The following is a 15,424-nucleotide window of genomic DNA, read 5'->3' as shown; positions in this document are numbered from 1 at the left end:
AGCCAAACAAAAGACAGGCATATGTGTTGAACATTTACCTGAGGTAGATACACTCCTTGGAGAGAACAATCATGGGAGAAAGAAGGGCTGTTTATGCACAAGGAGACAGCTCAGGGGCAGGAGTGCATGGAGCGATGGACACAGGGAAGAGTTAACTATGGGCAGGAAGTGGAAGGGGAGCTGTTGTATTATGGTAAATTGTAGTCAATGTCATGAGACAAAGTATATGTGAGCTGCTGTATGGAAAGTGTATTTGCTCTGTAAATTTTCACTGAAATCACAATAAAAAAAAAAAGTGGAAAAAAACACAACACAAAAACCCATGAGCCAGTTCTACTCTGTCACAGGGAGTCACTATGAGTCAGAATCATCTCAACAGCATCCAATAACAACAACAACGACAATAACCACTATCCTAATGCCCACATTGCCAATAAACCTGCACAGTGGACGAGGAGACCCGCCATATACCATGGGCCACCTACTCAGCTTTGTCTGCAGTGGAAATTTCTTCCCCCTTGCTGCTGTGATAAATAACAATTGCAAACACTTAGGCAATGCTGAGGGGCCCCGAGGACAGAATTATTTTTCCTATCAAACCCAAATTGGTTTACTAAAGCTGTCAGCGGAAACCAAGCAAGATAAATTAAACCCAGCAGCTCTTGGGCCTCGTGTTACCCTGGCTGGTGAGATGCTATTTTCACTCACTCTGTGGGAGGGAGGAGGTGCCAGGCCTCGATTCCACTCTACCTACCAAGTGTGTGCCAAAGAGTTTGCCAGAGAGAGCCTGGGACTGGTGGCTGGGGAGCTTAGCTCCTTTCTGCAAAGCTCTAATCCCTTTAGCTTCTTAAAATCATCCCTCTGCTGCCCAATTTGGAGAAGTCCAGACTCCTTAATGTGGACTTCAAGGCCCTGCTTGATCTCTCTGCTGCCCACTGTCCCTGTTCATTGATGTCAACTCTTGGCATCACTAAGCGTCAGGAACACAGCTTCCTTCAGTGCCTTCCAAGTCCCTGGGAGATAAGAATGGTTTGTAACCTAAAGTTTGGCAGTTTGAACGCACCCAGTGGTGCTGGAATAAAGGGCTGGCAATCTGCTTCTGTAAGATGACAGCCAAGGTATGGAACAATTCTACTCTGTAACATACAGGGTCACGTGAGTTGGCATCAACCCAATGGTAGTGAGTGTGGAGACATGGCAAGCATATCTCAGCTATGAGAGCAAGAGCCACTCTTAAACCTCTCCAACCTCAGTTTACTGTTGTTGTTAGGTGCCATCGAGTAAGTTCCAACTCATAGTGACTCTAGGCACAAGAGAGCAAAACACTGACTGGGCCTGTGCTATCCTCATCATCATTGCTTGTTTGAGCCCAGTGTGGTAGCCACTATGTCAGTCCACCTCAATGACGGTCTTCCTCTTTTTCATTGACTCTCTATCAAATATGATGGCCTTGTCCAGGGACTGGTCTCTCCTGATAACATATCCAAAGTACATGAAATGAAGTCTCCTTATCCTCACTTCTAAGGAGCATTCTGGCTGGACTTCTTCCATTGAGATGTGTTCGTTCTTCTGGCAACCCATGGTGTTGTTGTTAGGTACTGTCGAGTTGACTCTGACTCATAGTGACCCTATGTACAACAGAACAAAACACTGCTCAGTTGTTCCCCTTTTTTGTGGACCCTTCACTTTACCAAGCATGATATCCTTCTCCAGGGAATAGTCCCTTCTGACAATATGACCAAAGTTGGTGAGATGAAATCTGGCCATTCTTGCCACCAAGGAGCATTCTGGCTGCACTTCTTCCAGGACAGATTTGTTAGCTCTTCTGGCAGTCCACGGTGCTACTTCACCAACACCACAACTCAAAAGCACCAACTGTTCTTTGGTCTTCCTTATTCACTGTCGACCTTTCACATGCATAAGAGGTGAATGAAGATACGATGGCTTGGGTCAGGCACACCTTTGTTTTCAAAAGTGACATCTTTGCTCTTCAGCACTTTAAAGAAGTCTTTTGCAGCAGATTTGCCCAGTGCAATATGATGTCTGATTTCTTGACTGTTGCTTCCATGATTGTGGACCAAGTAGAATGAAATCCCTAACAATTTCAATCTTTTTTCTATTTATTTGATGTTGCTTATTGGTCCACTTGTGAAGATTTTAATTTTCTGGCAGCCCATGGTACATTCAATATTGTTCACCAACCCCATAACTCAAATCCATCATTTCTTCTTCGGTCTTTCTTACTCATTGTCCAGCTTCCACATGCATATGAGGAGACGGAAAATGCCATGGGTTGGATGAGGTGCACCTTTGTCCTTAAAGTGTCCTTAAAATGTTTGCTTTTTAACACATTCACAAGGTCTTTTGCAGCGGATTTGGCCAATGCAATACATCATTTGATTTCTTGACTGGCTGTATCCATGGGCATTGATTATGGATCCAAGTAAAACGAAACCCTCAACAACTTCAATCTTTTTTTTTTTTTTTTTAAATCATGATGTTGCTTATTGATCCAGTTGTGAGGATTTTCATTTTCTTTATGTTGAGGTATAATCCATACTGCAGAATGTAGTCTTTGGTCTTCATCAGCAAGTGCTTCAAGCCCTCTTTACATTCAGCAAGCAAGGCTGTGTCATCTGAAAAATGGTGAAAATAGCAGAGCTGCCTGTGTGGACTTGTCATGAAGATGCTGAATGTAAGTCCCTGGGATGTATCAAGTGCTCAGGAAATATCAATGTTGTGGACAACTAAGAATGTGCTGTTTTCTGGCTTATAGACCATTGCACATGCCATTCTCTTTGGCTGGACCACTGTTCCACTCCATCTTTGCCCACCATCTATCTGTCTTCCAGGTTTCAGCATAGATCAGGTCTTCTTCCCCTCAGCACTATTGACATTTTGGGCCCGATCATTCTTTACTGGGGGGGGGGGGGACTGTTCTGCACACTGCAGGATGCTTAGAAGCGTCCTGGCCTCTACCCACTAGATGCTGGTAGCAACAATACCCTCCTCAACTTCAACAACCAAAAATGGCTATCAAAAAACAAAACAAAACAAAACAAAAACCCCCTAAACTCACTGCCATTGAATTGATGCCAACTCATAATGACCCCAGTTAGGTTTCCAAAGCTGTAAATCTTTACAGAAACAGACTGCCCCATCTTTCTCCTGTGGAGCAGCTGGTGGGTTTGAACCAGTGGCCTTTGGGTTGGCAGCCACTGCATCACATGGCTTAATGTTTCCTAGGGGGCAACGTGGCCCCTGCTTGAGAATCACAACTACCAGCACCAGTGTAGACGTTACTTTTTTCAGGGAATCTTTCTGTGTCCTTTACTAGTGTCTACCCCTCCCTTTCCACTCCCCATCCCTGCCCCCATCCCTGAAGGCCTCTGTATAGTTTCTTGCCTGTGCCTGTCACCTTACTGTATGAACTTCTTAGGGGTCTGGCTGCATCTGTCTTGCTCACCCCCAACATCCAGACCAGCCTAGTACTCCTGGGTGGGTGCTCAATAACTATTTGATGACTTGCTCAGTAACAGAAGTTACAGTCCTGACCACATGTCTAAGGAGCCCTTCCCGTGAATCCATCCTGTGGATCCACAGGAGAAAGGCCTGGCAATCTGCTCCCATAAAGGTTACAGCCTAGAATACTCTATGGAGCAGTTCTACTCTGTCACATGGTGGGGTTGTGAGTCCAAATCAACTTGATGGGACACAACACCATCATCAGCCACCACGTATCCATGAAGATTGAAATGAGACTAACATGGGGCATTTAAGGTGTGAAAGCTTTAGGTCAGACAATCCTGGCCCGGATGGTAAGGTTTTTGGAGAAGAACCAATTCATTGCCCTTTCTAGCATTAGATCATGGGATGATGCTGACACCAACCCATGTGGAGGGGTTGGTGGTGGAAGCCCCCTGGGAGGAGAATGCCCTCCTCACTGGTCCCACTGTGGAGCCCATCTGTGGTCCCACTGCCATCTTCACCTGGCCTCAGCATCTGGTACAGATGTGCTGAAGAGCAGAAGGGCTCCTCTAAAACCTACTCCACCTGGTCCCCAAATCTATCAAGTGACCCTTGGATGGGAGGACCTTGGAGGTCCTTCCACTGTAGATTCAGATTCTAAGGCCTATGATGGAAAATTCCTGGATCTTCTACTCTCAACAGTCTTCTAGGAGGATCTTCCTACTACTGTGACTTTATTGTTTTTATTAGCTCCAACACTTGACTCCGGCTCATGGTGGACTCATGGACAGGAGAAAGAAATGTTACCCAGCTTGGCGTCATCCTCTGATATGTTCACGTCCATCGTTGTGGCCATTGTGCTGGTCTATCTCACTGAGGGTCTCTCTCACCCTCCTAGGGCCTCTACTACACCAAACACGATGTCCTCCTCCAGTGACTGATCCCTCCTGATGATGTGTCTGAAGCAAGTGATTTCGACAATTCCATTCTCAGCCATGAGGGTTTCCTTGGCTAATTTTCAGAACTAGATCACCAGGCCTTTCTTCCTAGTCTGTCTTAGTCTGGACGCTCCACTGAAACCTGACCACCAAGGTAACTCTGCTGCTATTTGAAATACCACAGGCATAGCTTCTAGCATCACAGAAACATACAAGCTACCACAGTCCAATAAACTGACAGATGGGTGGTGGGTTGTTACTTTACCTGATCCTTTTTCAGCCAAAATGTTATTTTTTACCAGACAGTTTGATCATCATGTAATAATCCCTAATTTATTGACAAACAGAAGCCATATACCTAGAGGGCCTTCCCATTGTTTTTGCATCTTTTTTCCATCTTGTGCATCGTGGCCAGCAGGGCATGGATTTGGGTTCATATTCTGGCTTTGAAGCATCATGGCTGACAAGTTGTCTTTATTTCATTTATTACACTAATTAATTGTGCTATTTGACTCTTATTTATTAGGCACCTACTATGGGCCTGGCACTTGGTATGTTGGAGGTACAGTAGTGAATCAAACAGAAAGTCACAACAACAACCTTTCTGTTGTCGTGGAGGTGACATTCTAGGTGTGGGGGGTTGAAATACTTGAACAAATACAATGATATGCAATCTGTCAAAGGGTGGTGAATGCTATGGAGAGAGGAAAGCAAGATAAGAAGAGTGACAGGGATGCTAGCTTAGATCAAGAATGTTCCAGAGGAGGAGGTCATCTGTGAGCAGAGACTTGAAGGAAGTGAGGTGATGAGCTGTGGGAGTAGAGCATCCCAGGGACTATGATGCATGCAGGTCATGCAAAGGCCCTGCGATGTGACCTTGAGTTTGCATCCCCCTAGGTTTAAGGCAACCTATCATATATTTTTTTTTGTGTGAAAATATACACAACAAAACATACACCACTTCAACAATTTCTACAAGTACAATTCAGTGACATTCGTTACATTTTTCAGTTGGTGTCACCTTTCTCGACAATGTTTTCCAAATTGTTTCTCCATCACAAATACAAACTCACTGCCCCCCTAAGCTTCTAATCTAACCTTTTGAGTTGCTGTTGTCAATTTGATCACATATAGATAATTCTTCAGAAGACTGTGTTTAATGCAGACATTATTTTCTAATTATTCCATTTATTCTAATTATTCTAAAACTATTATTTGGTTCAACAATGACATCAGGTGATAGTTTCAGTTCAAGAGCTCTAGTGGTGGTGCCTAAGGCATTTGACTGCTAACTAGAAGGCTGGTGGTTCAAAACCACTAACCACTCCTCGAAAGGAACACTGGGCAATCTACTTCCATAGATATACCGCCTTAGAAACCCAAGGAGAGGCTGCTATGAGTAGAAATCAACTCAACAGCAGTGAGTTTGTTTTATTTGTTTTTCTGGAGTAATAGTTTCAGGGAGTCATCTGGCCTCCATAGCTCCAGAAGCCTGGATTCCATGAAAATTTGAAATTCTGTTCCTCATTTTCCCCCTTTTGACCAAGGATATTGATCTAAAAAAATCCTTGATCTAAATGTTCAGTATTGGTAGCCAGGCACCACCCAGTTCTTTGGTCTCATGGCAAAGAAGGAGTTTGTTCGTGGAGGTGATTGGACATCTATTTCCTTCCCTCCAATTCCTGACCCTCCTCCTTCCTCCTGTGCTCCCAGCAAATGGAATTCAACTGGGCAACACATCATTTTACAGAGGAGGAACCTGAAGTGCAGAGAGACTAGGTGATGGGCCCAGAGCTGCACAGGGATTAGAGGCGGAGTGTGGTGGAGAGGAGCCAGGGGTCCTTTCTCCCAGCTGATGTTCGTATCTGGGGTTTCTGAGGTGAATGGGAGAAATTCTGACCCCTGCAATGGCTCTCTTCCTTATGCTACAGCCAGTGGCCTGGCTTTGGGGAAAGATTTCTGCTTTAACTGCACGAGGCTCCCAGACTGGCTGCCCCATCGTGTGCTTAGTGATGGAAATAAAACTCAATTCGGTGTCAAGCTGAAGGTTAATTGAATATTTGATGCCTACAGGGAATGAAAACAGGGTTCCCATTTTCCTGTTTCATCATCCAGGCCTATGACACTGAGGGAAGACGTGGGCCAGTCTTGTTTAAGCAAAGCCACCCATCTGGTAGGTTTCTTGTGAGGAGATGGGAGGGGACTGTGGACAAGTCTTTGTGTCATGGGACTAGAGGGGACTGATCCTTTGCAAGAGGAGCCAAGAACTCGGGAGTCTGTTTCACCTTCTTCCAGTTACAGACTGAGCTGGTTTCCCTCAGTACCCTCTAAGGTGGTGGCTCTCATAAACCAGGGCCATGCATTTATAGGCATTAGGAGGGTGGCAAAGAGGCTCTAAAGGAGCTCTGGTGGCACAGTGCCTAAGGCATTTGACTGTTAACTAGAAGGTTGGTGGTTCAAACCCACCAGCCACTCCATGGAAGGAAGATGGAGCGATCTACTTCCACAAAGATTTACCACCTTGGAAACCCAATGAAGGTTGCTATGAGTCGCAATCAACTGGATGGCAGTGGGTTTGGTTTTGGGTTTAAATGGTCCCTGGGTGGCACAAACTGTTAAGCAGTTGGCTACTAACTGAAACTTTGGGAGTTCAAACCCACCCAACACACCCTGAGATGCCATGGAAGAAAGCTCTGGCATCTTCTCCCAAAAGGCTACAGCCTTGAAAGCCCTATGGAGTACAGCTCTACTCCACAACACATGGGGTCACCATGGGTCCAAGTCAACTTGACAGCCATTGGTTTGAGAGCAATGGGGAGCCACAGTAGGCTTCCTAGATTAAGCAGTTTCAGAATTGAGTTTTCTATCTGAAGCTTTGGCTAAGATGGTGCCAGACTCTCCTGGTCCTTTCTCTCTGGAACCCCTACCCAACCAGTATGCTCCAGTTACACTCAACTTCCTATACATACTAACTGAGCCACTCTGGAGTGGCCTCCCCATCTCAGCTTCCTCATCTGCACAGTGGGGATAATTACCTTACAAGGGGTTGTTATTTGTGCCAGTTACCCAAGATGCAATGCTTTGAGCAACCCCTGTTGCATCTGACCCTGACAGAGCAGGTCTGAATAGAGCATCTAACAGTCACCCCCCACTGAGTATGAGAAACAGTCACACAAGCCAGACAAGTCCATGCATTAAAGCATGTCTTCATTTTGCAATCATTTCCTGAGAGCATACTACGTGTCAGATTCTGTGTTCGACCCTGGAAGCAGGATCTAGTTGAGGGAGAGAGGCAGAGAAATATACTACAGCAGTCCATTGAGTATGGGATAATAGCTTCCTCTTCTCCTTGGCCACGCTGGCCATTCAGTCCATTGACACTGATGTATTCACCCTTTCCACAGACCCTTTGCATATGCTGTTCCTTTTGGACGCATTCATTCTAACTCACCCTTCAGCTCTTATCTCTAGCATTAGATTTCCAAGAAAGACTTTTCTAATCTTCTTTACGTCAGATTCCCCATAGAGAATCTGACAGCCCTAGGGAAGACTTCTTTCCTTGCATCACTTATAAAGTTAGAGTATTGCAATTATTTGTACATTTCCTCATTTAATATGTTATTAAATGGAGTATCTTATTAGACTGAATTTATTGAGCATAGAAATTGTGTGTGTGTGTGTATGTGTTTTCTTTTCCTCTTGGTGCAAAGCAGATGCTTATTTAATATTGGTTGAAAGAACAAACAAGGAGTTTCTTTCCCCATCTGGCTGGCTGCTCAAACCTTCAGGCCCCCAGAGCTCATCCATCATGGACACTCACAGTTGGATATCCAAGAAGATCCTCTTTTCCTCCCCGACGTGGATCTTCCAGACACAGTCTTCACCTTCCACATAGGGCTCTGGCCAGTTGGGGGACAGCACCACTCCGGCCACAGCAGAGAGCTCCCCACCACACATGGCTGTAAGGGACACAGACAGACTTTATTCATGAGGAAGCCAATATGGCACAGATGTTGAGAGTGTGTGAAGCCAGACATGGCTCGCTGTGCTCTGTGGACAGGTGCCTTCATCTCAGGAAGTCAATACGTGTGTGGAATGATTCAGTGAGTGTTGGCCACCTGCCTCCTCTTTCAGCTCATGGTTGGCTAAGTCTGGGCTCAGAGTAGGAGCTCTGGTGGTGCAGTGGGTAAGGCATTTGGCTACAAACCAGAAGGTCAGCAGTTCAAACCCACCAGCTTCTCCATGGGAGGAAGATGAGGCAATCTACTTCTGTAAAGATTTGTAGCCTTGGAAACCCAATAGGGGTCATTATGAGTCAGAATTGACTTGATGGCAGTGGGTTTGGGTTTTTGGTTTGGGTTCAGAGTGCCATAGTTCTTTGAAGACTGGGAATGGAACCTGAGGAGTGTGATGACTTCTCCGCTGCTGTGCTCCTTAGAAAAGATCTCTGGAGGCACAGTGGTTAAAGCATTTGGTTGCTAACCAGAAGGTTGGAGGTTCAAACCCACCAGACACTCTGTGGAAGATGAGGCAATCTACTTCTGTAAGAAGATTTATAGCCTTGGAAACCATATGGATCACTATAAGTCAGAACCAACTTGATGGCCATGGGTGCTCCTTGGGCTGGGTGAGTAGAAAGGGGTTAAGAGATTGTTACAGATTGAATTTTGTCTTCCCAAATTATGTGTTGGAAATCCACTGACTGAAAACCCACCAGCCACTCCTAGGAAGGAAGATTGGGCAATCTACTTCTGTAGAGATACTACCTCGGAAGCCCAAGGTGGGGTCACCATGAGTTGAATTGACTCCACGGCAGTGAGGTTTTTTTTTTTTGTTTTTTTTTTTTTGTATACAGACGGATGTAATCCCATATGGGAAGGGGTTGTCTTTGTTATGTTAGTGAGGAAGGATCAGAGGATCAGTGTAGGGTGTGTCTTGAGTCATTCTCTTTTGAGATATAAAAGAGATTAAACAAGCAAGCGATGGGGCATGAGATGCCAAGACACGGAGAGTTCTCTGAGGAACCAGGATGCCGAAACTGAGGAGACAAGGACCTTCCTCCAGAGCCCACAGAGACAGAAAGCTTTCCCACCATGAACTTGAACTTCTGGCTTCCTAAACTAGAGAATAAATTTCTAGTTGTTAAAGCCACCCATTGTAGTTTTTCTATTATAGCAGCATAAGATAACTTAGACAGAGATGGTATACTCAAATCCTGCCTATGTCACCAGGGTCTGTGAGTGCAGACAAGGCACGTGACCCTCAGAGCCTCAGTTCCCTGCTGCTATAAATCCATTGCCGTCAAGTTGATTCTGACTCATAGCAACCCAATAGGACAGAGCAGAACGGCCCCATAGGGTTTCCAAGGCTGCAATCTTTACGGAAGCAGACTGCCTCATCTTTCTCCTGCAGAGCGCTGGTGGGTTCCCATCACAGGCCTTAAGGTAGCAGCCACGTGCTTAACCATGGCACCACCAGGGCTCCTCCTTCCTCTGTAAAGTGGGAGTAAAGCCCCTACTAACTACATTGGGTTCTGTTCAGGTTAACTGAAGCCACTGGCAAGCTTGGTGCACAGTGCCTGGCACATGGCAAGCGCTCAGCACTCTTAGTGAGTATTGTTATGAAAGGCCCAAGCCTGACTGGGAAGCAGAGATGTGGTCACATCTGGCACCTGGCCCTTTAAATTCCACTCTGTATTTACTGCTTTGGGAAGTTCTCAGTGTGGCAGAGGCCAAAGCACCAATAAACTCTGCTCTGTTAACCCAGCACATTTAATACAGGGATCAATCAATCTCTCACGATGAAGAGGCTGTGATTTCAAACCGACCAGTGTCCGGGTGGCAGCTGCCAGGGGTGACAGCTCCCCTTCATCATTCCACATGCAACCTGCCAGGAGATCCAGGCTCACGGTGGCTCGGTGGCCTTGAAACGCGAGGAACTGGGGAAGGTGGAGCCATGAGCCAAATGAATGAGCGTTCTACACAGTCAACACTGTGCAGATGTTCAGAGTGCAGGACATTGGGAAAGACCTGAGTTCTATTCCTGCCTCTGCCAGTTACTCTCACTGTGTGTAGCCTCGGTTTCCTCATCTGTAAAAGGGGTCAATAATAACATCTACCTCACAGAGTTGTGATGAGGATGATATCAGCCAATGTGCTTGGCAGAATGCCTATAACATAGTTACTGCACACCTAATGACAGCTATTAAGGAGCTCTGGTAGTGCAGTGTAAGGCATTTGGCTGCTAACCAGAAGGTCAGTGGTTCTAACCCACCAGCCGCTCTGCAGGAGGAAGATGAGGCAGTCTGCTTCTGTGAAGCAACCTTTTACAGCCTTCAAAACCGTCTGGCAGTTCTCCTATGTCCTACGGTGTTGCCAGGAGTCAGAATCAATCCCCCAACAATGGTTTGGCTTGTTTTTTTGCCAGGTCCTTTCTCTCGTGGAGCCACTGGATGGGTATGAACTGCCATTGTTTCAGTTAGCAGCCAAGTGCTTAACCGTTGTGCCACCAGAGCACACTGTAAGTGTTCAAAGCAGTTCAAACTCACCAGCTGTGGGGATCGATTCAATGGCAGTCGGTAATAACAACCATCATCATCACTGTCATCGTTATTATTACTTATGCTGTGTGTTGTTGGGTGGGTTGTGTGCTTCACAAGGATGCATAGCAGAGGGGGTAACTAGAAGCTGAGGTCCATGCAGTGATCTGCTCATCAAGCTGTGAGCCGTGGGGCATGTGCCTAGAGGAAGGGGAACCATTTAACGTCTATCCATTTTGTAATTTGTCCACGGGCCAGCAGTAGCCTGATCTATGGACAGTAAGCCCTGCAGACAGTTCTTTTCCTCAGCTCAGTGATATAAACTGGTGGCATGCCCCCAAGCTGGAGCCTCAATCTTCTCATCTGATGGATGGGGTTCTCTGGGGACTGCTCACCTCTGCACAGGGGCTCCGTGTCATTCCAGTAAGGGTCCCGGACATTGATACACTCGATGATGGCTGGGCCCTGTTCCAGAGAGTGGCCGGGGTCGCAGGTGAACTCCACTATGGTCCCGATGTTATAGGTTGGGTCGGATGTGGTAAAGTTCCCATTCTGAATGTAGGGCTCGTAACAGTGGCCTTTCTCAAAAGCTGGAGGGTGGGTACAAAAGAGGCAGCAGGTCAGATGAGTCAGGGTATACCCCACAGTGGTGGGGCTCAGAAGAAGACTTGCTGTTTAGGAAGGTCCAAGGAAAAAGACTATCAGACCAGGGGTTCTGGGTTGGGCTCACTGCTGAGGGCCTTTGGCCATTCACTTGGCTTTCTGGGGCCTCATTTTTTCTCCAGTATGGGAATGAGAACCTCTTCCCTCCCATCTGTGCAGAAAATGTTTCGACTCCTCCCCATATCAATCCTACTTTCCCATGTTCCATGCCCTCAGAGTCTTGATGTCTGCCATTTGACACGGTAATTGTCAATGAGAAAGGCCAACTTTTCTTGTGGAAGCCAGAACAGAAAGTCCCCAAGGTATACGACATATCTAGGAGCACCTTTCCTTCAAGGGTCGGGGCTGAGTGGGAGGCTTTGCTCACTTTTCCTGGAGGAAGAGGTGGCTGGACTCTATAAGGCCTCACTGGGTAGCATCACAGAGCCTAAGGGCAGGGACTTGGGCTAAATGGAAATCATAGCTCCATTTTCACCAGCTGGTGGCCTTGGGCATGTCACACAAGTTCTCCAAACCTGTGCTTCCTCATCTAGAAGTGGAGACCATAGCAGCTCTCTCCATGCAGAGTGGTAAGGATTAAGCAGACAATGTATGAAGGCCCCTGGTACATAGTAAATGTTTAATGACAGGTAGGCATTCCTAGTCACAAAGCCAAGTCTGTCTTTGGAAGTCCAAAGATCTGTGTGGCCACTGGCTCTCCCCCCCCTCATTACGTGTCCAGCCCAGTCCTGCCATCCTGCCCTGGATCTCACACCTCCACCTTGGGAAGGGGGGCCCCCAGGAAGCCTCACCCTCGAATCGGATGTTGAAGGCTGAGGCCGCCCGGGCCTGGTCGGATGTGAACTCGATGCGGATAGTGTTGCTGTCACTCAGCAGGCCCTCAAAGGGGACGCTCTCGGTTTGAAGAGAGTCATAGAGAAGAGCTGACTTGTTGGTTCGCCCGCTGTAGACCATCATTCTGGTAGCCGCGGAAAGAAAGGAGGGAAACTAAGAGATGCAGAGCAGCGGGAAGAATGTGGAATGAGCACTGCTTCAGGAGGTTCAAATCCTGACTTTAACCTATGCTTATCTGGACATGTTACTTGACCTTACTCTTTCCTCTTCTGTAGAATGGGATTAAGTATTTGCTCTGGGTTACTCATGGATTTGTTTTGATATTACTGGAAAGTGACCCACTGCCATCAAGTTGATTCCAACTCATGATGACCTTACAGGACAGAGTAGGACTGCCCCATAAGGGTTTCAAGGCTGTTAATCTTTACAGAAGCAGATTTTACTATCATTTAGGAGCTTTAGTGGGGCGGTGATAAAAACATTCAGCTGCTAACCAAAAGGTTGGCAGTTCGAACCCCCTAGCCGCTCCACAAAAGAAAGATGAGGCAGTCTGCTTCTGTAAAGATTAACAGCCTTGAAACCCCTACGGGGCAGTTCTACTCTGTCCTGCAGGGTCATTATAGGTCAGAACTGACTTGATGGCAGTGGATAGTAGCAGTATTACTATATTAACTGAGGAGTAGGGAAAACACACCAACATTCCTTCAGAAACAGTAACATATATAGTCAGACATGCCTGAGTGTGAATGTTGACTTTGGGCAAGAACACTTAACCTCTCTGAACCTTTGTTTCCTCATCTATACAGACAATGGGTACAATCAGAGTTGGATCAGAGTGTGGGAAATAGAATCAGGAACCAAAAGCTTTGACATTATTACTTTTTTTTTAAAATTGTGGTTTGGGTGGAAGTTTACAGAGCAGATTAGTTTTTCGTTCAACAATTTATACACATTTTATGTCATAACATTAGCTGCAGTTCCCTCAATGTAACTGCATTCCTGCTTCCTCCTCGGGTTTCCTGTTTCTGTTCATTCCTCTTTCCTGCCCCTTCCTGCCTTCTGAGCTTTGTTTTTGGGTAAATACTGCCCTTTGGGTCTCATATTGTTGATTGTTCTGAAGAGTGCATTCTTCATGGGTGTTAATGTTTGCTTTATAGGCTTGTCTGTTATTTGGCTCTAAGGTGATCCTAAGGGGTGTGTCAGTTGGAAGGGTGTCTAAGGGCCACAGTCTTGAGGATTCCACCATCTCTAACAGACCAGTAAGTCTGGTCTTTTTTATGATTTTTAATTTTGTTGTACATTTTTCTGTCACTCTTCAGGCTCTTCTGTGTTCTTGGATCAGAGCAGGGACTAGTGGTGGTGGGGTACCATTGAATATGTTAGACAAATGCTAGCTATTCATTTTCTTTATTCATAACCCTATTATTCCATGATGACCACAGGACTGAATTTCATAAATCTACCATGAATGTATAGCTCTTTATCGCAATAATGAGGAACTCTGGTGGCACAATGTTTAAGCACTCAGCTGCTAACCCTAGTTGGCAATTCAAACCCACCCAGTGGGTTTGTGGGAGAAAGACCTGGCCATCTGCTCCCATAAAGATTAGAGGCAAGAAAACCCTATGGGGCAATTCTCCTCTGTCACATAGGGTCACCATGAGTTGGAATAGATGTGAGGGTACCAATCTACAACGACAACAACAATCACGCTGACACTGAATCAAAAACACTTTATCATGCACAAATAATGGGCCTGGGAAATTTCCTGTTAAGTTTTTATCGATTTCACTTTCACGTTATAGAACTTTACACATGAAAACATCAAGACAGTTGGGGAGACAACAATTTTCCAGAGGAAGGGAAATCATTTCTAGCACCTTCTCAGTTGTCTCAAGGTCACAGATCTGATGACTGCAGTTGAAGATCAGGAAGTAAGTTAGAGGAAGGCAGTTGGGTTGTAGGAGCCCTAGTGGAATAACGGTTAAGCACTCAATTACTAATCTAAAGGTTGGCAGTTTGAACCCCCCCCAGTGGCTCCATGGGAGAAAGACCTGGGGATCTGCTCCTATAAAGGTTATGGTCTAAGAAGCCCTAGGGGACAGTCCCCCTGACACATGGGGTCACTATAAGTTATCAATTCCACAGCATCTAACAACAGTTGAGCTGTGGTTATTCACTTTTTTTTTTCTTCCTTGGCTGTAATGGAAGCAGATCAGGTTTTCTTCTGTGACTGCTGGGTGACTTTGAACCACCAACCTTTAGATTGTAGCTGCAAACAGACCATTTGTGCCACTCAGGGACCTTCATGGTTATTCATTTTACTGTTAAGAAAATCCATTCAATACTTGGCTTCTTATCAATCATAGTATTTTAAAAGAAATTTTGCCAAAGTGGGGGAAAAAAAAACCAGTCCACAAACTAGATATTTCTTTTATAGGGTCATAAACAGACCTTCTCCATCCTTTGAGCTTTTTAGTTGGGCTCATAAAAGAGTTTAACAGAAATGCCACAAGTGGATGGCTTCAACAAACAGGAATTTATTACCTTACAGTTCAGGAGGCTAGAAGTTCAAATTCAGAGTGCCAGCTCTAAGGGCTAGGTGAAGACGGCTCCACCTTGGCCTTCAGCTCTGCCTCCCGTCCAGACCCACTAGAGCTGGAGGCTTCTCCTAACTTATGCAGCTGCTGGCTGCTAAGGCTGATGAACCCGAAATCAACAGGTAAAATGGCACAGTCCCAAGATCAGCAGACAACATGGCAGGCCACTAGTTCAAGTCCAGGGACAATCACAAGATCGGCAGGCAACATGGCAGGCCCCTGCGATGAGGATTCAACCAAATGCAGGATTCAGATGTGTCCCAAACTAGAGACCTTCCTCAAAGCTTCCCTATATATACTGGAAGCAGGCCACACCTTGAAGGTAGCTAACCAGCTGCTCACAACAGGTTGTAACAGAGTTGATTACACCACATGCAATCTCA

General features: G+C 45.9%; 1 protein-coding gene across 1 annotated transcript in view; it reads right to left on the bottom strand.

Annotated features, from left to right (window-relative positions):
- The window catches only part of SEZ6L (seizure related 6 homolog like), a 294,911-nt gene that overhangs the window by 67,912 nt on the left and 211,575 nt on the right, over positions 1-15,424 (bottom strand). Inside the window, exons 6-8 of the mRNA XM_007947985.1 lie at positions 12,399-12,565; positions 11,340-11,534; positions 8,227-8,365 (exon numbers count right to left, since the gene is read on the bottom strand). Coding sequence (XP_007946176.1) covers positions 8,227-8,365; positions 11,340-11,534; positions 12,399-12,565 — 501 coding nt within the window. The remainder of the gene's footprint in view (positions 1-8,226; positions 8,366-11,339; positions 11,535-12,398; positions 12,566-15,424) is intronic.

This window comes from Orycteropus afer, unplaced genomic scaffold (genome assembly GCF_000298275.1).
Source record: "Orycteropus afer afer isolate SDZICR_OR568_19922 unplaced genomic scaffold, OryAfe1.0 scaffold00197, whole genome shotgun sequence".
NCBI classification, from domain to species: domain Eukaryota; kingdom Metazoa; phylum Chordata; class Mammalia; order Tubulidentata; family Orycteropodidae; genus Orycteropus; species Orycteropus afer.
Note: the sequence above shows the minus strand (reverse complement) of the source record. Positions and strands in the feature narration are given on the sequence as shown.